A 24450-nucleotide genomic window follows, 5' to 3' on the forward strand; every position below is an offset into this window, starting at 1 on the left:
GAGTTCTAGAAGTGTTTCTTTTACATAAGTGGGTACCTTTATATTAGGGGCATAGATATTCAGGATTGAGACTTCCTCCTGATGAATTGTTCCTGTTATGAGTATGAAATGTCCATCTCTATCTCTTCTAATAGATTTTAGTTTGAAGTCAATTTTGTTAGATATTAGAATGGCCACACCTGCTTGTTTCTTAGGTCCGTTTGGTTGGAAAACCTTTTCCCAGCCCTTTACTCTGAGTAGATGTCTGTCTTTGTGGTTGAGGTGTGTTTCTTGTAAACAGCAGAATGTTGGATCCTGTTTTCGTAGCCAATCTCTAAGTCTGTGCCTTTTTATAGGTGAATTGAATCCATTGATATTAAGTGATATTAATGACCAGTGGTTGTTGACTCCGGTTATTTTTATTTTTATTTTTTTTTGGGGGTAGTGGAGTGTATGTTTTTCCCTTCTTTGAGTTCTGCTTGTGAAGGTTCGCTAGATGCCTGAGTTATTGTAGGCGGTGTTAGGAATGTTGGATTCCTTGGGTTGTGATTTGCTTTCTAATACTTTTTGTAAGGCTGGATTTGTAGCAATGTATTGTTTAAGTTTGTTTTTATCCTGGAATATTTTGTTTTCTCCGTTGATAGTGAATGATAGCTTGGCTAGGTATAGTAGTCTGGGTTTGCATCCATGGTCTCTTAGTTTCTGCAGTACCTCTATCCAGGACCTTCTGGCTTTCATGGTTTCCATAGAGAAGTCTGGTATAAGTCTGATAGGTTTACCTTTATAAGTTACTTGATCTTTTTCCTTTGCAGCTCTTAATATTCTCTCTTTAATCTGAATGTTTTGTGTTTTGATTATTATATGGCGACGGGATGTTTTTTTTTTTTTTTGATCCAGCCTATTCGGTGTTCTGTATGCTTCTTGAACCTTCATAGGGATATCGTTCTTGAGGTTGGGGAAGTTTTCTTCTATAATTTTGTTGAATATATTTTCTGGACCTTTGATCTGCAATTCTTCTCCTTCTTCTACCCCTATTATTCTTAGATTTGGTTTTTTTATTGTGTCCCACATTTCCTGAATGTTTCGTGATGAGAATTTGTTGGATTTGCTGTTTTCTTTGGTCAGAACGTTTAATTTCTCTATGGTGTCCTCAGAGTCTGAGATTCTTTCTTCTATCTCTTGTATTCTGTTGGTTATGCTTGTTTCTGAAGTCTCTGTTCGTTTACCTAGATTTTCCATAGCCAGCCGGTCCTCGGCTTGTGATTTCTTCATTGACTCCATTTCAGTTTTCAAATCTTGAACTCTTTTCATTACCTGTTTGATTGTTTTTTCTTGATTTCCCAGAATTTCATTTACGGATTTACTCATTTCTTCAAACTTTTTGGTATATTTCTCTTCCATTTCTTTACTCATTTCCTCAATTTTTTTGTTATACTTATCTTCCATTTCTTTACGGCAGATTTTCACCTCCTGTTTAAGTTCCTCTATTATTTTCATAAAGATCCGCTTAGAGTCGATTTCTTCTATTTCTTCTGGAGTAGGGTGTTCAATTCTTCTAGTTTCGTGATCCCTGGATTCTGGAGATGTCATGTTGCCTTTCAGGTTGTTGGAGGAATTCTTTTTTTTTTTTTTTCCAATACATACTTTTATTATTTTTTTTGAAAGTAATTTTATTAAATTATAAAGAGTTTCCATTTGAATTTTGCATACAAATGGATGGACATAGAAAACGCTTTACTGAGTGAGGTAAGCCAGACCCAAAAAGAGGAATATGGTATGTATTCACTCATAAGTGGATTCTAACCATAGTTAAAGGTCTTTGAGCCTATTATTCGTGATCCTAGAGAAGCTAAATAAGAAGACGAACCTGATGTTGGAGGAATTCTTGCATTGGCGCCTGCCCATCTCCTCCTCTCTGGATGAAACTCCTCAGCACTTTCTGGCTAGAACTCCTCAGCACTCTCTGGATAGAACTCCTCAGCACTGCAGCAGGGATAGCTGGTATTTCCAGGACCCAGGAGACAAAAGGGCGGCAGCAGTGGGGGCAGGGAAGGGTCCTGTGGAACACTGAAGACCCTGCTGCAGAAGCTGAGGGGAGAGGGGCTGTGCTCTCCTCTGGGACAGAGAGCCCAGGCGAGCACCCACTCACCTCTCTGGATAGAACTTCTCAGCCTCTTCAAATATTTCTTAAAAAATATTTTTGGAAGTTTTCGAATGCTTGTCAAAGGACTAGAACTATTATTAGCATAAGCAGGTATCTGCTATTTTTAAAGATAGAGCCATAGTGTTTTTATAGATTTTTGTCTGATATTTCTTTGTTTGGGCTTTTTTTTTTCTTACTGGCCTTTTGATTGTATGTTATGGTTTCTGATTTTGTGTTTTTATGGATTTGTGTGTGTGTGTGTGTTTACTGCATTTTTCATTTTCTTTTCTTTTTTTTCTTTTATTATTTTTACTATTATTTTTGCCTTTTTTTTTAAGAGAGAAAGAAAGCATGGAGTTGGTTGGATGGAGGTGGGGTGGGGAGGGTCTGAGAGGGGGTAGGGAGAGGAAACCGTGATCAGAATATATCATATGAATTTTCAATTAAAAAAAACAAAACAAAACAAAAGATAAAGCCATAGTGCTCATGGTAGTGTTAGGTGTTGACTGTAAGGGATGGTGGTTCGTGGGTATTGAGCCCAGAAGGCTGGTGTGGACTGGGCCCTTTGAAGAGCAGCATTGGGCCTGTGTTAGAGCCCGAGCTGTGTAAACCCTCAGGCCGGTTAGTTGCCAACTGTGTGTAGTAGAACTGGTGCCTGGTGGGTTGCCTTGAGGGTCTCTTGGCATCGTGCAGGGACAGCATCGAGGCGGCAGTGCCTGGGGCAGGAGGTCCTAGAAGCAGCTCAGCATTAACAGATGAGAAGGGTTGGGAGAGCTGAGGGGGTGGGAGCTCGTTGCGTGTTGAGGATGTAGCATGATGCCCGAGACAGGAGTGTGTGTGGTCGGTCACGTGCCAGGCCTGAGTCTGGCTAGGCATCTTTGCACTCAGTCACACCAGGAAAATGGGAATAACGAGCCTCGTGCCATGGTGGTTCCTTTCAGCCAAACCTTTCTTCTGTGTGCCCTGGATCTGTTTCAGATCGCCCAGGAGGAAGTTGGAAACATCCTGGCCTTCTTCATCCCTTCTGTGGCCTGCATCGTCCAGGTGGGTGCAGTCCCTGACTGGGTGCTTTTGGAGACTGCAGGCAGCTGCCTGAGGGAACGGTGACACCTAGTGTGGCTGTGACTCAGGAGGAACCACAGTGTGAACGCGTGGCTTTTCCTCATAGCTTATTCAGCTCTCAGGCCCCTGAGGGGGACTTCACAGGGAGGCCACGCAGTCTTGGGGGGGGGGGCTTGTGGTCTGGTCTGCCCCCCTGTGCTGTATCTCTCTCTTCCTGCATCCCCAGGCTGGACATGTGCCTGTGTGTCGCTAGCATCCTTCCTCCTGGGACACCTGTTTCATTGTTTTTGAATCTCCTCCTGTTCACTTGGTGGTTAGCAGCCATGGGTCCCAGCTTTGCTCTAGTGAATTCAGTGAATAGGCGCATGCATGCAGGCATCAGTGACTAGGTGCATGCAGGTGCCAGTGACTAGGCGCCTGCATGTGGGCATGAGCACATAGGTGCCTGCAAGCGGGAGTCAGCAGATAAGTGCCTGTATGTAGGCGTCAGCGGATAGGCGCATGTATGTAGGCATCAGCGGATAGGCGCATGCATGCAGGCATCAGCAAATAGGCACATGCAGGTGTCAGTGAATAGGCACATGCATGCAGGCGTCAGCGAATAGGAACATGCATGCAGCTGTTTGTGTCTGCATCTGACTTGAGACTGTCTGCTTCTCTCTGACTGGTTATATTGTGGTCTCATTTCAGTGTTACCTGTACCTGTTCTATAGTTCAGCCAGGACTCTGAAGGTGGTGCTGATGCTGGCCTTCATCTGTCTGGGCAACGTGTACCTGCACGGGCTGAGGAACACCTGGCAAATCCTTTTCCACATAGGAGTGGCTCTCCTGTCTTCGTATCAGACCCTAACCAGACAGCTGCAGGAGAGGCAGTCTGACTGCGGAGTGTGAGGACAGCATCATGCAGTGAATGGAGCCTTTGACTTCCCCTCTCCGGCCCTGGAAGGCCAGTCTGTTTCTGCTCCTGCTTCTTAACTCCACCTCAGATCTCCATCCATGAAGCTCCCGAGATCACAGATTCTGGCAGGTGTCATGGAGGACACAGGGTGGCTGGTTGCATCTCGGTCTGTGTGGAGCGTTTGTGGATAACAGCCAGCCAAGCACAGGACAGGCAGCTGAAGCCAGAGTTTGCTGGGAGAGCATCTCTGGTGATCAGAGTGACCATGTGTTGGTCTCCTACCTAGAGCGATGCTGCACACCACTAGGTTCCATGATGGTAGCTTTGTCATTGGCCTGCCAGGAAATGGTCTGCAAGGAGACTCTTTAAAGTTAAACCAGTTTGCAGTCCCAGTGTAACCTCGGTCAGTTTTCCCTAGAGTGTCAGTTCAGGGTAAATTAAAAGCTTGAAAATATGGCTCATAAAGGTAAGCTAGGTAAATTTTGTTTACATTTTTGATAACTTGGGTTCGATATACTTTTGGAATATTTAAATATATTTTGGATATAAATTGAAGCTCATTTAGAATGAAGGCAAACTTAGGCTGGGGAAATGCTAAGTAAATCTGAGTTTATTTAATTTACAGAGACGGTTTATGGTGGCGGGACTGTGTGGATACGGATGTTGTCTGTATCTCTTCACAGGGTCTATCTGAAGATCGTTAAACTAATAACCAATATCACTGGGTCATGAGCACATGGACGAGAGCAGATGTGAGCGTCCCAGGGTTCTTTTCATGGGGCAGAGTGGAGTGGAAATGCTGGGGTTCAGTGTGCTTGGCAGAATTGGGGAGAGAGGCTTCTGTCATCAGCCTTTGGGTGGCAGCCCAGTGCCCGTCAAGGTAACATTGCTGGAGGCGTGGTCTTGCGTGCCTCCTGGAGGCGTGGTCTTGCGTGCCTCCTGGAGGCGTGGTCTTGCGTGCCTCCTGGAGGCGTGGTCTTGCGTGCCTCCTGGAGAGGCCGAGCCTGAGCATCTTGGTTAGACCGAGGGCCTCGTTGTTTTACGGGCAGACGTTGAGTGGGTGTTAGCTTCGTGTGACTGACGCCCGTGGTGCAAAGCTGATAAGGTGTGCTTCTGAATAAGAGCCCCCTGCATCTCCAGTGTGGGTAACTGGTGGCACTCAAACTCAAGAAACCATGTTGGGTTTCACCCCTCTGGCTCGTCTTGGAGTAGTGCCCCCACAACTGTGTGGGTTGAACCATAGGGCTTCGTAAGTGATCAATCCCATTATGATCGTTTCTAAAGGAGAAAGCCATCCCCAAAGTTCCTGAGTAGCGGGGAAGACAAGTGTGTGGGATAAACAGTTCTCTTGCTCAGCTGTCACTGGTACCGCATGTTGGCAAGCCACCGGGGTCTTGAGCGTCTGTGACCCAGAACTGAGTTGGGAAAGCATTGCTGTCTGATTTTGTTTCCTTAGAGGAGAATTTTCTATTTTTAATCAAATCTACAATGTCTGGGTATGAATGTCATATTGGCAACATCCTTGGACGTGAACGTGAACCTTGTGTCTTTGTTGATCTCACACTGTGTAATTCTGTATATACTGCGCAGGCAAATGCCATTCTTCCCGAGAGAGAATTTTAAAGTGGCCATAGAAAAGCCAGAGGGAAGAGAAAATTCTTTTCCTTCAAAGCATACACTCAAAACATTTTTTAAGTAAGTTTAAAAAAATCAGCCTAAAAATACACTGTTTTCCTTGTAAGCCTCTGTGGTATTGTGTTGCCCCTGTCTGGAGACCCCACACACTCTAGGGGTCAAGCCTGTGGTCGTCAGTCTACGAGCCATGACTTTTGGTGAGTGGTCCCTGAGGGTGAGCCCTTGCTAGAGACACTTCATACCCCATAGATGCTAGCGAGGGTGTTGTCCACAGTTGGTTGACACGGCTTATGAGTAATCATCTAGACAGGGTTCCAGACTGTCATAAATGGAAGGAAAAGATGCTACAAGGGAAACAGAAAACAGAGAAACATTTAACTAGAATCCAGCCAAGCAGGCTCACCTCTCTGGAAGAGGGTGCTGACGGGAAATAAGTTCCCAGGAAACCCCAGGTTTGGGGTAACTTGGTTCAGGCCTGGATGTTGGTATCCCTTGTGGGATCTTTGATGCCCGGAACCTGATTCCAAGGCAGGAGTGCTCCTCTGTCTGCCACGCACTTGCTGCTCCTGTGCATCTTTGGATGAATAGCTAGGTGCTGTTGCCTAGCTGGCTCACATAACATGGTGTTGAGATGGCCTCCAGGTGCTTTCCTGTTCAGACGCTCACAGACTGCGGACGGACTTCTGCAAATGCTGTGTTGTCTGCGGGTACTGGGTGGGGCCCGGCACTCGGGCAGAAAGCATATGATTCAGGTGACTTGCTCAGTGAGCCTTCTTTTGATGGGAACTGTACCTGACTTCCCTTTTTCTGGGTAGGAAGAGCTGGACCATCTCAGTCCCGGACACCTCATTGACCCCATGGCTGTGGTTCTTGCTGACCGTGAGCCCTGTTGACATGCATTGTGGGCTTTTTCCTTGAGCCCCTTTCTTCCCTAGCCACCATGTGTCCCCTTTCCCCTGCCTGTTTTCACTCTGCCTCCTACATTTCTGACTCCAGAGAGAGATGCAGGTTAGAGTCCGGAGAGACAGGAACCATGATGGAGAGGGAACCGACTTTGAAGCCTGACCCTCTGCCCCACCTCAACTCAGCACCCGGGAGAACAAGCACCTTGATTGTCTTCTCCTGTTATCTCCGCTGGGGGCTAGAGCAGTAGCCGGCAGACCCAGTGAGGTGACCGGAGCCTAGGAAATGGCATCAGGGCGGAACTTGTGTTCACACCTGTACTGAGTTGCTCCTTGAAGGAACTGCCTGCCCACTGTGACACCAACACAGCCACCATCCAGTCTCTTCTATATACTTGACAATGAGTAACATATGAAAGAGGCTGAGCATGTCCAGGAGTCCGCACATGAGAGAAGCAGGGCTTGTCCAGGCATGTGCACATGAGAGAGGCAGGGCATGTCGAGGCATGTGCACATGAGAGAGGCAGGGCATGTCCAGGCGTGTACACATGAGAGAGGCAGGGCATGTTGAGGCATGTGCACATGAGAGAGGCAGGACATGTCCAGGTGTGTACACGTGAGAGACACGGCATGGTCAGGAGTGCGCACTGCTGTTAGCCGTGTCCAGCAAACCCTTGCTGAGCTACTGCTCATGCCTAGATGCCCTTCTCGGGTCTGGGGTCATGGTTATCCTACCTGTGTGCTGTGAGAGCCAAGAATGGCTGTGGAAGAGAAACCGGGTGTGCCCTTGAGAGACGAGGTAGGGTCAGCCAACCCAGTCACCTGGAGGTCAGCTTAGCTCTTTGACTCAGTCTGTGTCACAGTGGAAGTCCCTGCCTGCCATCCTCAGCGTCTTCCCCGCAAGAGGACAGGAACACCAGCTTGCAGTCCCTGTACGCTCCTGTGAGGATTGCAGGTGGCCACAGGGGACTGTCGTACACAAGGTCGCTGGGAGTGTGCAGCAGGCCGCAGACCTCACCTGTGCTCTAGCATTCACAAGGTGGCATTTGATCCTGCTACCATCTAACTGGCTCCTCTCTTCCCCTGGACCTGCCTCTTGGTCCTGGGCATGGTCAGCCACTATTGCCAGACCTGCTCTAGGATCCCAGGAATCTAGTAGTAGATTGGGTCAAACTTCAATATCCATCCCCAGTCTCAACAAGGAGAGCCCCCATCCTCTCATGTTGCTGGGGAGACATCAGCAGGACAGCTGTGGAGGGGCAGGTAATAGTGGGCTAGGGAGATGCCCACCATGGGACAAGGTGGGCAGGGCTGTGGCCCACAATTGCCTTAAATACACCCCATTCTCTTTCCCTTTGACCCATGTCTGCTGCAGTATGTGTGACCTTTAACCCTTATATTGATAGGATTCTTAGATTGCTTCAGAAATGTTACCCAATGAAAACTTTGTACGACTCAGCCCCTAGGATTTGGTTTGGCTTAGTGGGTTTTTCTAAGAACATAAAAGAATTTGCTAATGTAGGCCAGACCATTTATTCTGCACACTCATCCCCAGGGTCTGCTGCCCATATTGTTAGCTACTTCTCAGTTGATAACAAAGATCTATTTTGAGTACCCGATGGGCACATTTTAACTTTCACATACTCGTCAACTGAAACACGTGATGACATACTGATCTTGTACATCTGTTTGTATACTGTGTAAAGTGACATGAGGTGGCTTCAGAAGTGTGTGGAGAATAAACTGAAGTGTTTACTAATGCACGTGTGTCTATGTGTGTGAGCAGTTCTGCATCAGGGCCTATTGTTGGTCTGAGGTGGTCTGCGGGAGAAGTGACATCTGGTCTGAACAGGTCTGAGGATGCAGGCTTTAGTGTAGGTCCCTAACCAAAGCAGCAGGGGTGAAATGCTCTGTGGGCTGGGCAGCCTGCAGGCTCTGTAGCTGCCACCTTGCTGTGTGCCTCAGAGTTCTGGGCTTTTGTGGACAAGGCGAGTGGCCACCAGGGGGTGTAGCAGTCGGCCACATCACCTCGTCCCAGCCCGGGGACTCTATCCTTAGCTGCTTGGAACGCTAAGCTTAGCTGACAAAATTCCCAGGAAGGGGTTTGATGCAAACACTTTGGATCAACCTCCTAAGCTGTGAGCATGTGTTCCCAGCATGTTTCCTTGTCTGTCCTGAGCCTCAGCTGTAGGAAGAGGCCAAAGCCACTTTCCAAGATACTCATTTGAGTTGTTGGGATTTGAAGGTAGACAAGTCCTTTTGCTCAGGTGTGAAAGCTGTGGCCTGGCCTAGAGAGCCAGTCAAAGAATTGTCTCCTGGCCCGGAAGGGAGGGCCGTCCCCTTCTGGTAGCACTCACAGATAATAAATAGCAGTCTGGGCCATGAAGATGCTTCTTCTGCACCAGGAGGACTGGGGGAGAGTTTGGGCTGATGAGTCTCTGCTTTTTCCTTGAGTCTTTCCCATGCAGGGGCCTTGATGACAGCTGCCAGGCATGCTTGCAGAGCACCGGGCCAGGCATGCTTGATTGCAGAGCACCGGGCCAGGCATGCTTGATCGCAGAGCACCGGGCCAGGCATGCTTGCAGAGCACCAGGCCAGGCATGCCAGCAGAGCACAGGGCCAGGCATGCCTGCAGAGCACCGGGCCAGGCATGCCTGCTGAGCACCGGGCCAGGCATGCCTGCTGAGCACCGGGCCAGGCATGCCTGCTGAGCACCGGGCCAGGCATGCCTGCTGAGCACCGGGCCAGGCATGCTTGATTGCAGAGCACCGGGCCAGGCATGCTTGCAGAGCACCAGGCCAGGCATGCCTGCAGAGCACAGGGCCAGGCATGCTTGCAGAGCACCAAGCCAGGCATGCTTGATTGCAGAGCACCAGGCCAGGCATGATTTCTCAGCACCAGAGGATGGTAGACTAAGGAGAAGGACCTGGCAGAGACTCTGTGAACCAGGCCTCAGACAGAGAGTCAAATGGATGGACGAGGCAAAGTCTGTGGAGTGTGCTCAGTGCCAAAAAGAAGACCCTCTGATCTGATGGGGATGATACTTAAAGTCATAGGCACATCCCGTAAACAAACAGATTGGTAAGCTTGGGGGTGGAGAGACGGCTCAGCAGTTTGGGGCACTGACTGCTCTTCCAGAGGACCTGCATTCACATGGCAGCTTATAGCTGCCTGTAACTCCAGTTCCAGGGGATTTGATGCCTCCTGGCCTCTGCAGGCTCCAGGCACACATGTGGGGCACAGACATAAATGCTTAGAAAACCCCCACAGATATAAAAAATAGATAAGTAAAAAATTTTAAAAAGATTGACGAGTTTGATGATAGGAGATTCCGGGAACAGTGGAAAAGACGGGAGGGTGTGGCCGCAGAGCTGGAAGTGGTAAGGGTAGCATAGGAGCAGCTTGTATGGATCGGCAAGAAATGGCGATCCCAATTGTAAAAAACGAAGACAAAGTTGGCAATGTTCGTGAGTAATCAATAGAGGAGATGACCGTTAGGACCATGGGCACGGACTAAAACGACAGGAAGACACCACCTGATGCCATGAACTTAGCAAAACAGGGTAGGGCTGGGGTGTGGCTGAGTCGATAGAGAGAGTGACTAGTATTTGTGAAGCCCTGGGTTCAGTCCCCAGCACCACATAAACCAGGGAAGACTGCAGTCCCAGCATCCAGGAAGAAGAGGCAGGAGGGTCAGAAGTTCAAGGTCATCCTTGGTATAGAGGGGGTTCAGGGCCAGTCACGGTCACTTGAGACCCTGTGTCAAAACAATGAAAGTGTCTATAGTTGCTTCTGGAACCAGGGGGGAGCCAAAGCAGAGGCTAGGGCCTGAAGTAGCAAGGGTGTGTTTCTGGGGCCATGAGGGATGGGAAACGTGGGGGCAGAAAAGATGAGTTCTCCAAGGGAGAAGCAGTGGGCATTAGTCTGACCCCCCAGGGGCTGTCCTCCCCAGATCCAGGCCGCCCGACTGAGGCTTTCCCACAGCAGGCCTCTGCTGAAAGGCTCTCATGAGGACAAGGGACAGCTGCAGGGGGACAGAGGTGCCCCAAAGCCAGCCTTCCCTCCTACCCCAGAAATAGCCTGAGCCCAGAGTGTGCGCCTGGGGAAGTGAAGCCAGGCTGGTGGGGGTTTGGTGAAGCGGACCAGGACCACCATGGCCCTGGGGGCTTGTTCCAGGCGCTTTTCCAAGGCCCCAGGGATCAGCACAAGGGCCAGAGGCAAGGAACGTGGGGCCAGTCAGAGTGAACTTTCTCACGGGACTGTCCAGCAGGCCTCACCAAGGCCGGGAGCTCACTGTCCTGGAGGTGTGCGAGCCAAGGGGCCGGGTGCAAGGGGACCTCAGCACAGGCTGTTCCCATCTCCCAGGCGTTGTCTTATCTCATTGCTGTTATCCGAGGGGACATCTGCTTGTCTCCCAGAGCACCTCCTGTTGTGTCCATCCTGGGGCGAACCAGACGCCAGCCACAGGAAACAGCCATGCTAGCTCCTGTTTGAAGAGTAAATATTAGTCTTCTCGAGAGCTGCCCGCTCTCTGCCACTTGGCACAGAGGATGTTGAACTTGGGGTAGGGGACCTCTTGGTGGACATACATTAGCGGAGCCTGTGGCCCTCGGTCGCTACAAAGGAGGTTCTCAGAAAAAGCTTGTCCTTTTCCCAGGAGCTGTATCTGAGTGCCTGTGAGGAGATCACTCTGAGACCCTCACCTTACCCCAGCCCTCTTTCTCCAGACACTGTTCAGGATGCTTCTACTGAAGAAGGGGACTGGAAAGTCTGATTTGACTTGACCTTGAGGTTTTTGGGCCCCCAGTTCTGATTTATGTGACCATGAAACACATGGTTTATTATAAATAGCCTGGCCCTATCTTGCCGTCAGTGCCTAGGGGAGGCCTTGGGAGTACCCTACCTGGCCACAGAGACCTGACTCTGCCCCACTACCTGTGACCATTCTCAGTTATTTCCACAAGTATCAATTCTGGGATAGTCTTAGCCTCGCCCCATCCTCAGTATCTTAGATTTGCACAGGGCAAGTGGTGTGCAAATGTAACAGTTAATTCTTCATGGCGATGAGAGTATATGGAATTACGTAGAAGATGGGCCTTTGGGTATGTCTGTGAGAACATTTCCAGAAAGGTTTGACTGAGATAGGGGAGTCCACCCCGAATGTGGGTGTCTCCATCCCAGGGGCTGGGGTCTCAGGCTGGGTAAAAAAGGAGAAAGCAAGTTGAACACCAGCAATCGTCTCTGTTTCCTGACTGTGGACACCAGCTTTGTGTCTGACGGCACTGCACGCTTCCTTCCAGGACCTCCCTGCCGTGACAAACTGTATCCCCTAATGCCAGCAGACAAACAACCTCTCCCTTAAGTTGCTTTTGCTATTTTGGCACAGCAATGAGAAACACAGTTGACAAGAAACCCTCCTAAGTGAGTAGCAGCATGAAAGCAACAAAGAGCGGGGATTCCACTCCTGGGAGCCACTGATCTTTTCTGTCCCTGGAAAAGGTGGGGAAAAGTCTTCCATTTCCAGAGGAGGTGGGGAGGAGACACTGCAGAACTGCCGGGCAGGGAAGGGAACTCTGACACAGGAGGCCATGTCTCATTGCTGGAACATCTTGGGGGAGGAACGAAAACTGATAAAAAAGAAATGTGGCCCCCACTCGCTACTGAAACAGGAGCCCCTCCCCCGACTCCTAGGCAGCCTTCAGGGGCAAATGAAGCTACATATCGACTAGAAGAGGATTTGAGAGAAGGGAAGGGAAGCCAAGGCAGGAACTCAAGCAGGAACTTGGAGGCAGGAACTGAAACAGAGACCACGGAGGAACGATGCTTACCGGCTTGTTCCCTGTGTCTGCTCAGCGACCTTCTGTATATAACTCAGGCCCACCTGCCCAGGGGTGGCACTGCCCACACTGGGCTAGACCCTCCTCCATCAGTTAACAACCAAGGAAACACCCCACAGACACATTCCTGTAGTTCAGTCTGATGGAGGCCATTCCTCAACTCAGGTTCTCTCTCCTCCCAGGTGTCTCTAGTTTGTGTCAAGTTGAATCCCTTCTCTTGATATTCACTCTCCTTCCTGTCCTGTGTGGAGGCTGGGGCATTGACAAGATGGCCTCATGACCTCTCCTCCTCATCCTTGTGATCTGCAGAAGGTAAGTCCTAGATGGATTATATTTCCTGATAAGGCATATCCTTCATTCCCGTGGATGGGCTTCTGAGAACAGAGCCCTTAGGACACTGACGGGCATCTTACAGTCTAGAGACAGTAACTGAAGAGATCAGTATGAACACCGGGGTCTATCCTGATGAGAGCTGCTGGGTCAGCCTGGCAACGTCCAATGTGGAAACCACACAGGACAGCCTGGAGCCCCTCAATGTTTCTCCCATGGTGGCATCCTGGAACTCAGGGGTGCTGGGACTCCTGGGGTTGAGACGAGGACTGGGGTGACCCAAAGAGGCAGTTGCTGAGAGTGTGGGATCGAAACAGGCAAACAAAACAGCAGTCCGGGGATCAAGGTAAATAATATTTTAATACAGTATTTTAAAATATCAAAGTTAATGCAAAAATACAGGATGAACAATATATCAAGACAGAATCAGGATTACTAACTGGCCTGATCCTTCTCGCGTTCCCAGATAGGGCACAGCCAAGTGATCCCATCTTTGACAATATCTAGAAAATCTGAGGCACAGCTATGGGATTTGGAGAGCTGTGTTCAACATCAACCTCTACAATGACTTCCCTTCTCTGGATTTTGGTTATCCCATCTGTCTTTTGTGGAGGCTGGGGCATTACTAAGATGGCCTCCTGACGCATCCCTCTGGCCTGCTGAGGTTACTTTGTCCCTTTTCCTGGGAGTCTGTGTCTTCAGAGTCATAGACTCCCAGGGCTATTAATATCTTGGCCATCCCTGGCTGGAGCAGGGTGTTTAGTAACTGCCAGCTGTGTCCCCACCCCTTCCCCTTCCCCCAGAGATATGAGCTGTTCCTGTTCCCACATTGGGGGGGGGGGGGGGAGCTCGCCACTGCTCATTAAAACAAGACCTTGTGTGGCAGCTAGGATGGAGGGGCTGAGTCAGAGTCCTCACCCCACTGTGCCCAGCACGCCCCATGGGGTGCCTGGGGTCTTGCCCTTCTATTCACTGTTTCTTCCAAAGGGCTGCCTTGGTTCTCCCATCTTCTGTCCCTTTATGTCATATTTCCAGTAGCCTTAGAGGGTCTCTCCTCATACACCCTGCACATATTACATTCAACATGTCCCAAACCAGGGCATTGTCTCCCCAGCTGACCTCCTCCCTTTCCTACTGATGGCCTAGCATCCTTTCCAGACATACACCCTGGGTCCTTCTCGGCATCAACCCCCAACCATCTCTCAACCTGATAGGCCTTCTCTTTGTCTCTCTTTGTCTTTACTGGTAAGCACCCCAACACCTACTCGGCTGGATTCACATCTCTGTGACACCTAAGCATGCTCTCTTGGAATCCTGAGACCTCTCCTAGGCCCCAAACACCTCAGTGATGTTCTGCTAGCAGGTGGATGAGCCTCCATGGACAGGCCGTGCCCCAGAATGAGAAGACTACCTGCAAATAGGTCTTTCCTACAGAGTGGACAGAGCCTCCCTGGGTTCAGATGGTACTGAAATAACTGGCCTTTGCCCTTCTTAGAGACTGTAGGTAGGGTTCAATTTTAAGGAACCACCAGAGTCTGGGTTCCATTAAGTTCTTTTGGGTCAAGGCAGGACTAACATGAGGCCAGTAGTTTGATGTGAGGGAGGTGTGGGGGCTGGCCTGGGTACAATCCTCACCACACCTTCTGTCTCACTCTTGGTGGTGAAAGATCTAATAAGGTGGTCAAAGTAGGTGAAGTCTTCGAAGTGTCCACCAGATGGCACTAGAGATGAGTTGGTCTGGTTTGACAGGTGTGTAGCAGGGACCGAGCCACCTGGGGAAGAGACTGGGATAGTTCTGCCTGCAGACACTCCTACCCCATGGCTGTCACTAACCTAGGATACTGGCCCAAGTTTCCTTAGTCCCCCACCCCCAATCAAGGATTCCAGTCTTTTTATCCCCGACTCTCCCCTTCCTTTCACGAACACATCTTGGGTCTTGCTTCTACTCACTCTGCCCTCTTGACTAGGAACTGCTCCGCACCCAGGGCTCCACGACTTACCCCACGCCACAACACGGTACTGTTGGGAGATTTCGGGCCTATTCATTTAGGCATGGGGTCTGTTCTGACCTTCACATACTCCAGAAGATACTTCTGATCTGTGCTGGGATGGTACCAAGAGGCAGCAGCCTTTGAAGGGGCCTTGTAGGCAGACTCGAGCCTCTGTTAGCCACCCTGGCCTCTTTGCACCCCACATGCCTACAAAGTGGAACCAGACCCTTGGAAGCTGCATCTCGCTGCCCTGCCGATGACACCTGCTTTGCCACACTACTGTGTCTAAACCTTACCGTTAGTCACACAGCCTCTCCTTACTGACTTGGACTGGGCCATCTGCACTGATCTAACCCTCTTGGTTGGTTCCTTGGCAACAGCGACCCAGTCCTTGTGTTCTCTGTTTGCCGTGTTTCCAGGAATGCCCATGAAACCTTGCTGTTCCTGGTTGTTCTATTGGCTGTTTTGATTTGGTTCAAGGCAGAATCTGTCCCTTCCAGCTGGATTTAGGGGGTGAAGGTTACAGTGGGGCCAGTTATAACCTCTTCACACTCAGGTGTGAGTCAAAGACTCTGGGGATAGATACTCACACGGAAATGGGGGCTCCTGTCCAAAGTCAGAAGGGCGGTAGCTTCAGTGAACACCTCTCACTGGAGCAGGGATAACACACTTGCTGAGAGGAAGCAGGAGACCCACAGTGGCCAGGGGAACTAAGCCTGCTAGAGCTAATATTTATTGCCATACGAGCCTGGTGCAGTTCTGAGGGGACCTGCTGACACCAGCTTGGGTTAGAAGCTATGTGACTATAAGGGTGGAGGGAACATAAGATGTCCTGACCCCTGACGTTAGTGCCACACTGAACCACTCTCTAAGGAGGCAAAGGAACAAGGGGATGAGGGTAGTAACATCGCTGGTAATACAACCCCAACAGAATCCAGCAGGTCACAATATGTAAAAAGGTAGTCTTTATGTTGGCATTAGTGACAGGAAGAGATACCTGCTCTCTCTAAGATTGTTTCCCTACCTGCTGCATCACGTCTGTGGGCTCACGTCTCTGGCCCTTGCTGAAGGAGTTGGTATAGTTGGTAGGAGAGCACCCAGAGTGGGCAGCTTGCTATTGCTTTGGTTGTGCATAAGGCTGGTGTGACAGATCCTATCTGATGGACAAAGCCACTTGGTGAGCATTGGCAGGGGCTATCTTCTCCCTTCCCAAAGGTTGGTCCCTGAGTTCCCAGGTCCGATAGTATACCGACGCTGGGACAGTTCCATCCTGAGCGAGGGTCACAGCACAGCTGTGGTCCTCAAACCGAAACTCCAGGTCACAACCATATCTGTCTGAGGTAGAGGAACTCACCCACCCAGAGGAGCTGGCAGATAAAAGCAGGACACTCGGGGAGGGGACTGCATTGCATCCTCGGAGAGGAGTCTCATTGGCAACACTTAACCCAAAGCGACTTGAGGGCCACAGTGAAATTCTAGGCACGAACAGGGCAGAACCTTTTTGCCCTCAAAAGTTCTGAAGCTTTAAGGACAGGCGGCTGCTTTCCAGGAGGCATATGCAGATTTTGCCGGCATGAATGGCCGAGGGACCTTTGGAGGCGGAGTCTGATGCTGGTCCCTCTCTGCTTCCTCCAGTGTTGGACCTCTTTGATCTCCAACTTGAATGGATTTGGTGCCCGTTGCAGCAAAGGAAAACTTCCAGACCCAAGGTTGGAGCTAGTGGCGACGCCGCTGCAGACCTCTCCAGGGCCCGGCGAGGGGAGGGTGCAAAGGGGCCTGGCGGCCTCTGGCGGTCAGACTAGAGAGACCTCGGCTTGGAAGCTGGAGGAGCGGCGCGCGCTGGGGCTGACACGGGTCAGCATGGACACCTGTGTGCTGCACGTGGCGCCGTTGCTGCCTCCCCACGGGTGCTGAGATTTGGAGCTCCAGCCCAGGACGCCCTGAAGATGCCAACGCCGCCACTTCCGCCGCAGCTCCGCCTGCACCTAAGGCGGAAAGGGTGGTGGTTAGGCACCATACTGCGGAGTTCCAGCACAGCCTTGATAAGCTAACCATAGATAAATCCCTAGCTTAAATTGAGAGGTGTCGATGTTATCTTGGGAGGGGAGCAAAGCTGGGACAGGGTTTGGGAGTCAGTGAGTCAACTCAGGAGAGTGGGAGGGAGGGTGGGATGAAGAAGGGTACAAGACGCAGTGCAAGGAAGCCGAGGGGTACTGCCTGGAGAATGTACCCCAAATCTTCATCCAGGCACCCACTTGAGCACATTTTTGTGGCTGCAGCTACACCTTTCCTCATTGTCTCACCCCTATCTCAGCCCACACCCGCTAAGCTGGAGATAGTCTCCACCTCTGATACATGCAGAAGCCTGGCTCCTAACCCCACCCAGGGTTGTTAGTGCAGGCTGTGTCCTCCGCTGTATTTTAAAGTGAGATTCTAGGCAACTAGGGCACCAGGGGCTCAAGAGAACCACTCTGGAGAGAGGCAAGCTTTAAACTGCCCTTGCTCTCAATGATCCCAGCAGGCCTGGGAGAGCCTGGGAGTTCTGGTCCAGGGCCACCAAGATCTGGGAGGCACTTACCTCGCCATTGAGGAAACAATAGAGGACCGCCACCACAAAACCCTGAGGAAGATGGGGACAAGAGAGGTGAGGCAAAGAGACCCCAGGCTCTCCCAGCCCCACCCAACCCATCCCCGGCTCCCCACAGCCCCTTATTCCCCTGGTTAAGGAAGACAATGAATAGGGAGCAGGCACTTATGACAAGGAAAAGACTGGAATCCGTACCTGGAAAGACCCCACGACAAGTTCGAAGACCATTTTCACCTCGGCCTTAAAGTTGTCAGGGAAGAAGGCGAACATGACATAGTGAACTCCAAACAGGGGAATCAGCAGAAGCGTGGACTTGGCCAGCCTCCTGTAGACAGGGAGAGGCAGGCTGTGGGTGTGTGCATTTACACGTGTAGATGGGTATACCAGATGACCAGATTGTGTGAGGATGAACAGTGGCTCCCCCATCCCCATGTCATACCCACATCATTCCTGGCCTCTGTCTGTCAATGTTCCTGCTCTTTTGTCCCCTACCTCCTTGCCTGGGGGAACACATGAGAGAATTAAACTCCCTCTGTTCCTGTCTTCTGGAGGAAGACCACTGAGGATAGAACAGTAAGAGGCGAGACTTCCCAGTCTCCCTCCTCCTGGTCAGTCTCCCCTGCCTGAAGAGTGGGGTAATGCATGCTCAACACAGCCATATCAGAGATGCTGTCTCCTCGAAGGACTTTGGGTATATCCATGGACACTAGCTCCTTTGGAGGACGAGAACGCCGAGGAATGAAGTCTCCCCTGCAGAAAGGCTGACCACATGCGCCCACAGTGCAGGAGGGTGATGAACACAGACTTGTGGCCCCCTCTCTTCCGCTGTGGCCCTATCTCTGGCAGTTGCCACTGTCCCTGAGCCTGCACCCCCTCCTCCAGAGTCCTGCTCCACAGGATCAGCTTGTCTTTCTGCCACCTTGGTGCCAGCAGAGTCAGCACTCTCTCCAGGCACTCAGCTGTCCCTCCATGTGTACACTCAGCTGACCTGATAGCTGGTCCAAGAAGTGAGGGCTATGGTTTCCTAATTCCTGGCAGAGACTAGGTCCAGGGAGATGTGGGTGCGATGGGGACACATGTGCCCCCACCGTGCCTCTCCTGCCTTAGTGCTGAGATTCTCACCCCAAGCTCTATGCAGATGCACCCTCGTCCTTCCCCTCCTTCTTGGGCCTGGCACCCAGTCATACCTCTTTGGCCATGAACCCATCCCACACTCAGAGGCTGACAGATGGAGGCTTTCTTTAAATTGAAGAGGGAACTGACAGCCCCTCCTCAGGAATTGCCAGCTCCTGCTCCCCCTTCTGCCAGTGACAGCTGTTCCTTTCTGTCTCACCCACACAGACCTGGCCGCGGCCAGTTCGGGTCCTGCCCTCCATATTCTAGCCCATTGCAGCTGGACTCTTGGGAAATGAGGCTGCTTGGGTAAAGGACACCAGTGTGTGTAGGACGGCAGTGGGTAAGACTCACAAGTTTCCTTCTGGAAAGGAGAGCGCTGTTCTGCCCACACAGTCTGCTGGGTACAGAATGCTGTCACATCGGGAATGGGAGAAAGCCTCGGCTCAGGCCTGACAGCCATAGGATTCCAGAATAGAATCCCAAATCCAGCAGCTCGTGATTCTCCAGCAGACAGTCTTCCAACCACCACTGAGATTCCCCTAACAGAGGCCAGTTTAAGGACACCTAGGATCCCGGGACTGGAGGGCCCTTGTGGGACTGCCAGGCTGATCTGGGCTGCATGGTGGGCCTCTGTTCTCCACGGCCACGGTGAATGTGAAGGTCCTATGGTGCCCTGGTCATATTTTGTGTTTCTTTCCCTTGCCCATAAGTTCCAATTCCCATAGGAACTTGCCAGTCTTCCTAGTGCCCAGCATAGGGAATGGCCCTCTTTCTAAGGAATGAGCTCAATCACTGTTCCATGGACACTGTGGCCCTCTGTGACCGTTAACACCAACTGTCAACTTGACAGGATTCAGCATCACAGAAGGAGCAATCCCCTGAGCGTGTCTGAGAGGGGATTTCTAGATAGGGTTGAGGAGGGGAGACCTGCCCTGACTACTGGTGGCACCATCCCATGGGATGGGGCCCCAGACGGAATAAGGAGAAAGTGAGCTGAGCACCAGCGTTCAAGACTGTGGATGCCATGTGACAAGCTGCCTTATACTCGGCAGCCATGTCTCTTCCATGATGGACTGCACCCTTGAACTAGGAGCAAAAACAGACAGACCTTTCCTTCCAGAAATTGCTGGTCAGGTCCTTTGTTGCAGCCACAAGGAAAAGTGAACACTACTTCTCTTCCTGTGCATAGTGGTAGACCCCAGACCTCGGCGGGTGAGGAAGTGTGCATCTGCCTTTTGTTCAAAGTGGGGAACGTTTTATAGGGGACTCTGAGTGTGACATGGGCTGATGCATGGAGACCTCTTGGCTGGTGCCTGGCATGAAATCTATAAGTACGATGGTTATCACTGAGGAGCACTGAACGTGGTGCCCTCATGGTGGGCGCTCTTGGGAGCATCACCGCCCTATAGGTATCTATTGCATCCCCTTTCTCTACCAGGTACAGGTCAGGGACTGGGCACAGTGTGTGAAGAGGTGCAGAGCTTTCATTCCTCTCCTTTTCCCTGGGGAGCAGCAGGTGTGAGCGTCAAGGACACTGGGTGAGTATGAGACTAGTGGATGTGGGGTTCAGAGGCGGGGCGGCCCGACAACAGGCAGTGGCTGCTGAGCCTGGCCATGGATAAGAGCAATGTCTGGCTTTGGATCGTTCTAGAGGAGTGGGGTGAGGTGTAGGGGACGATCTGAGGGTCCAGGATGGAAGTCTGGAGCTGGGGTGCCGGGCCCACACTTACGAGTAGGGGCTGCTGTCATTCTTCCCGATGTCGGGTGGCCGTAGTTTCTGAACCAGGATTCGGATGATGCAGATAAACAGGATGAAGTTCACCTGTTGAACGAGGGACCACCAGTGTTGGCCACTTAGAGGATGCTGGGCTGTCTCCCCCAGTGCTTGGATACCCCTCTATAGTACTTCTTAGCAGCCCCTTTCTTTGGAGGAGGACTTTCGTCTGGGGACTCTCCTGAGGACCCGCCCTCCAATTTACCTGCTCTGGAGGGAGCACTGAAGGCATGGGAGGGTCATGGTTCCCTTCTGACCTATTTCCTATGTGTTCTGTGTTTGGTTGTCTACTCTGGGCTCAGTGGGGAGAGGAGGGCTTACCAAGATGGAGGTGAGGATTGGGGCCTTTATGATCCACCACAGTGAGGAGTTGATGGTGTCCCAGCACCTGAACAGACCACAGAGGTTTGGGGGAGAGAAGTTCTCCGCCTGAGAATCAGCCATCCCCCAGGTGCCTGTGGCTCTGTCCCCATGCCCAGAGTGTCATACTCCCCACATCTCCCTCCAGCCTCTTGCTTTGGGCTCGGTTCTGTGGTCTTTCTACCTGCCAAGCCTGGGCAGTATCACTGTTCCCAGGGACTCTGTCCCCAAATGACAGTGGCCAGAGGGAGGGGATGGAACAACAGCTCACCCAAAATCCTCAAAATGGATCCTGACAATGGTCCATACCATGGTGAATACACTGGGCACCCCTGTGAGGGCCAAAGAAGAATAGAAGAGAAGGAAATGCGGGCGGAGAACACAGGGAGAGTATTTGGAGAAGGAACCAGAGAGAAGGAGGGAGAAAAGAGGGTGGATGCTTAGGGCTGCTACCCACGGTCACACAGGTTGCTTGCTGGGTGAAAACCCTCCAAGAGTGGTAGCTCGAGGGTCTGTGACCACCTAGGCAGTTTTATTCTTTTCTTTTCTGATTTTAAACCCTTCTATATTTGCAGTGGTCCTGTGTGTCAGGATCAGAATGGGGAAATGGATGTTTTTGTTCAGGCCCTGTGCCATTACATAGCTGTGGGAGACTGGGATGCGGGATGCCTCAAGGTCACACATTCTGGGGACATTCGTCACTGTCATAAGCAGGCTAGGGTTGCACCCTCCCACCTCCCAGTGAGCTTTCCCAGCCTTGCCCCCTCCCTGGTACCGTACCCCAGCCGATGAGTATGTACCCCCAGAAGTACTTCCGCTCGGAGAAGAAGGAGACGGCCAGCAGCGTGTGCAGGTAGAGACCCTCTACCAGCAGCCAGAAGAAGTTGGCCATGATGCAGTACTGGAAGAAAACCACGGCTGCCTTGCAGCCTACCTGCGGGGAGGAGCAAAGGGAGGTTCAGGGACGGCAGGTCCTTGGCCGCTGAACCTCTGGTTGTGGGGACAGACATGGTTGTGGCCCAGCTAACTTCATTATTGTCAGTTCCCAATCAGACTCTTGAGACGTACACAGTGGATCCTCCTATGATCTCGACTTTATATTCTTGGGCACTTTGGGCCAAGCTGGTAATTTAAATCATCCGTCTGTCAATGTGTCTTCTGTACATCCTCTGGGCATGCTCAGTCCTCAGCCTGTGGCTGGCTGCATGTGGCCGAGAATAAACCATGGATGAGGTCCAACACAAAACGGTAAAACAGTTTAAGATGTTAGGAGATTTTTTTTTCTGGTCATATTTTTGGTAACTCTATCTTAAGGTTCTCCAGTCTGAGCTTGATCAGTAAAAACATGGTGTTGCAATGTCCAAAAATTGGATAATAGACGGACAGGAAGACATACAGGAAGTGTGTCCATGCGCCTACCCATTTACCCATTCGCCAGAAAATTGTCTGTCTATGTGTGCACATTATGCATGCTTGTGTGCGCTTTCAGTCAATCTCACACTGTAACCAGGTCGGTCTAGAACTCACTATGTATCCCTGGCCGCCTTCCAACTCACAGCCTTCTGCATGCTGGGATCATAGGTGCGAGTCACCATGCCTGGCCATTTATCCATTTATTGACCCCCTGACTCATGAGAACTCAGCCATCTATCCATCTACCATCCAGACAACCATTCATCAACTGTTCATCTGCTCATCCCTCAACGCACCCACCCACCTAGCTGTCTGTCTCTCCACCCAGCCACCTAGCTGTCCCTCCACCCAGCCACCCAGCCACCTAGCTGTCCCTCCACCCACCTACCTAGCTGTCCCTCCACCCACCTACCTAGCTGTCCCTCCACCCAGCCACCTAGCTGTTCCTCCACCCATCCACCTAGCTGTCCCTCCACCCACTCACCTAGCTATCTCTCCACCCACCCAGCTTTCTCTCCACTTGTTAACCACTCCACTCATATAGCAGCCCCGCTTTTTTTGAGCCGGCCCAGGACTCATGCAGCCCTGTGTATATATTCACCTACCTGCTCCCTCCCTGTCTTCCTTCCTCTCTCCGATTTGCTCTCTGCCCGCCCAGCTTAGTTTTCCCCCAGCCCCTCACCTCTTTATCCTTCCCACAGCCAGCCCACTGCTCTCTGCTTCCTCCAGTGGGGATTGGAGGAAGTGGGGCCCTGAGGGTGAATCCTTGCTAAAGACCTCAGGAGTTCCCTGACCATAGACTGTAGTTGAGGCTTTGGGGCGGGGGGGGGGGGAGCTCAGAGACAGTGTAGTGCAGGCTGACAGGAGGGTAGAACAGAGGTACTGGTTAGTTTTCTGTTAGTGTAACACAATCTGGTGTGGAAGAGGAAACCTTGGCTGACAAGTGTCCCCACCAGTGTGGCCCGAGAGTAGGGCCTTGGGGCATTTTCTTGATTGATGATTGGTGTGGGAAGGCTCAGCTCATGATGGGCGTGCCATCCTTGGGCAGATGGTCAAGGGGACTCTAAGAAAGAGGCTGAGCAAGGCGTGAGGAGCAGACCAGTAAGCAGCACCCCTCCATGGCCTCTTCAGTTCCTGCCTCCAGGTTCCTGCCTTGAGCATCTTCATGATAGACTAGAAGCTGTAACAAGAGATAGACCCTCTCCTCCCCAAGTTGCATCTGGTCACAGTGTTTACCACAGTCATAGAAAACTAAGAAAGGAAGAGAGGCAGAGGTGAGGAAAAGGAGAAAGGGGGGGATCTTCCTCCCGGAAGCCACAGGAACTGGTGGGAAAATGGCCCGGGCAGGAAAGGACACCAGGCGGTGGGGAGACATGGAGCAGGGTGCTGGAGAACTCTGGGTGACCTGGCTGGACCTGAATGAAGGACTCCTGGGCCTCCGTCTCCTCTCAGATCCACTCGCTCATTCCACTCCTTCAAGCCGCCCTCCCAGGGGGGGCACCCTCCATCTTCCATCCCCTACACACAGAAGCTGGGTTATCTCCCCTCCCTCTCAGACCTCTGGCTGTGAGCACCCTCCCGGAGCAGCCTTCCCTCCCCTCCCTATGACTGGAAAGTCCTTTCCTGGGTCACACTCTTGTTTCTCCAGCTGCCGGAGTGCCTCACCAACCTTAGGAGGACATGGGTTAGGAAACCAGATCCAGCCATGCTGCTGGACAAGCTCTCTGGAGGCTGCCGACCTCTCCCTAGCCCTGCGCTTGGTTGGCCCTAGCTTGTGGAGTTACCCTAGGGTTTTCCACCCTCTTGGGAGTTCACCACCAGTGGAAGCTGGCATTGCTGATCCGGATAAAGTGTGCTGCCTCTCTGGTCTCACTCGGGAGCTACAGTTCCTCAGAACACAGCACAGAAAGGAATCCTGGCTGCTTCAAGCACTGTCTAGGGTGGGGTCCTCTGAGTCACTTGAGGGCTATGATGGTTAATAGCATCAGCTTGACAGAAGCTAGAGGACCCTAGGCATATCTGAGAGAGGGGGAGTTTTTGTTTGTTTTGTTTTTTCCAGACAGGGTTTCTCTGTAGCTTTGGGGCCTGTCCTGGAACTCACTCTATAGACCAGGCTGGCCTCGAACTCTAAGAGATCCGCCTGCCTCTGCCTCCCAAGTGCTGGGGTTAAAGGTGTGTGCCACCACGCCCAACAAGAGGGCGTTAACTGGGAGGCAGGCAGGACCATTCTGGGAGCTGGGGTCCCAGACGGAATAAACAGGAGAAAGTGAGCATTGGCATTCATCTCTCTGCTTCCTGACGGTGGGTCATGTGACCAGCTGCCCTGCACGCCAACCTCCATGCCTTCCCGCCATGTTGGACTATACCTCCACACCAAACATACCTTTCTTTCCTCACACTGAGTTTTTTGTCATAGCAATGAA

At 51.4% G+C, this 24450-nt stretch overlaps 2 protein-coding genes across 6 annotated transcripts in view; one reads left to right on the top strand and one right to left on the bottom strand.

The window, feature by feature from the left end:
- The window catches only part of Sec22c (SEC22 homolog C, vesicle trafficking protein), a 30685-nt gene extending 22307 nt beyond the window's left edge, over positions 1 to 8378 (top strand). For 3 of the 5 annotated variants that reach the window (XM_085689066.2, XM_048423348.3, XM_048423350.3), the window contains 2 exons: positions 3101 to 3166; positions 3875 to 8378. In XM_085689066.2, coding sequence (XP_085545192.2) covers positions 3101 to 3166; positions 3875 to 4075 — 267 coding nt within the window. In that variant the 3' untranslated portion in view covers positions 4076 to 8378. Of the gene's footprint in view, positions 1 to 3063; positions 3167 to 3874 lie in introns of all 5 variants that reach the window. The other 2 variants (XR_015737644.1, XM_087905126.1) reach the window with 2 other exon arrangements.
- A 4749-nt stretch (positions 8379 to 13127) lies between these two features.
- Vipr1 (vasoactive intestinal peptide receptor 1) overlaps positions 13128 to 24450 on the bottom strand; it is a 31064-nt gene continuing 19741 nt past the window's right edge. Inside the window, exons 7-13 of the mRNA XM_087905127.1 lie at positions 21395 to 21548; positions 20886 to 20946; positions 20576 to 20642; positions 20211 to 20302; positions 17560 to 17689; positions 17356 to 17397; positions 13128 to 16762 (exon numbers count right to left, since the gene is read on the bottom strand). Coding sequence (XP_087761253.1) covers positions 16571 to 16762; positions 17356 to 17397; positions 17560 to 17689; positions 20211 to 20302; positions 20576 to 20642; positions 20886 to 20946; positions 21395 to 21548 — 738 coding nt within the window. The 3' untranslated portion in view covers positions 13128 to 16570. The remainder of the gene's footprint in view (positions 16763 to 17355; positions 17398 to 17559; positions 17690 to 20210; positions 20303 to 20575; positions 20643 to 20885; positions 20947 to 21394; positions 21549 to 24450) is intronic.

The sequence above is a fragment of the Myodes glareolus genome, chromosome 4 (assembly GCF_982192425.1).
Source record: "Myodes glareolus chromosome 4, mMyoGla1.1, whole genome shotgun sequence".
Lineage (NCBI taxonomy): Eukaryota > Metazoa > Chordata > Mammalia > Rodentia > Cricetidae > Myodes > Myodes glareolus.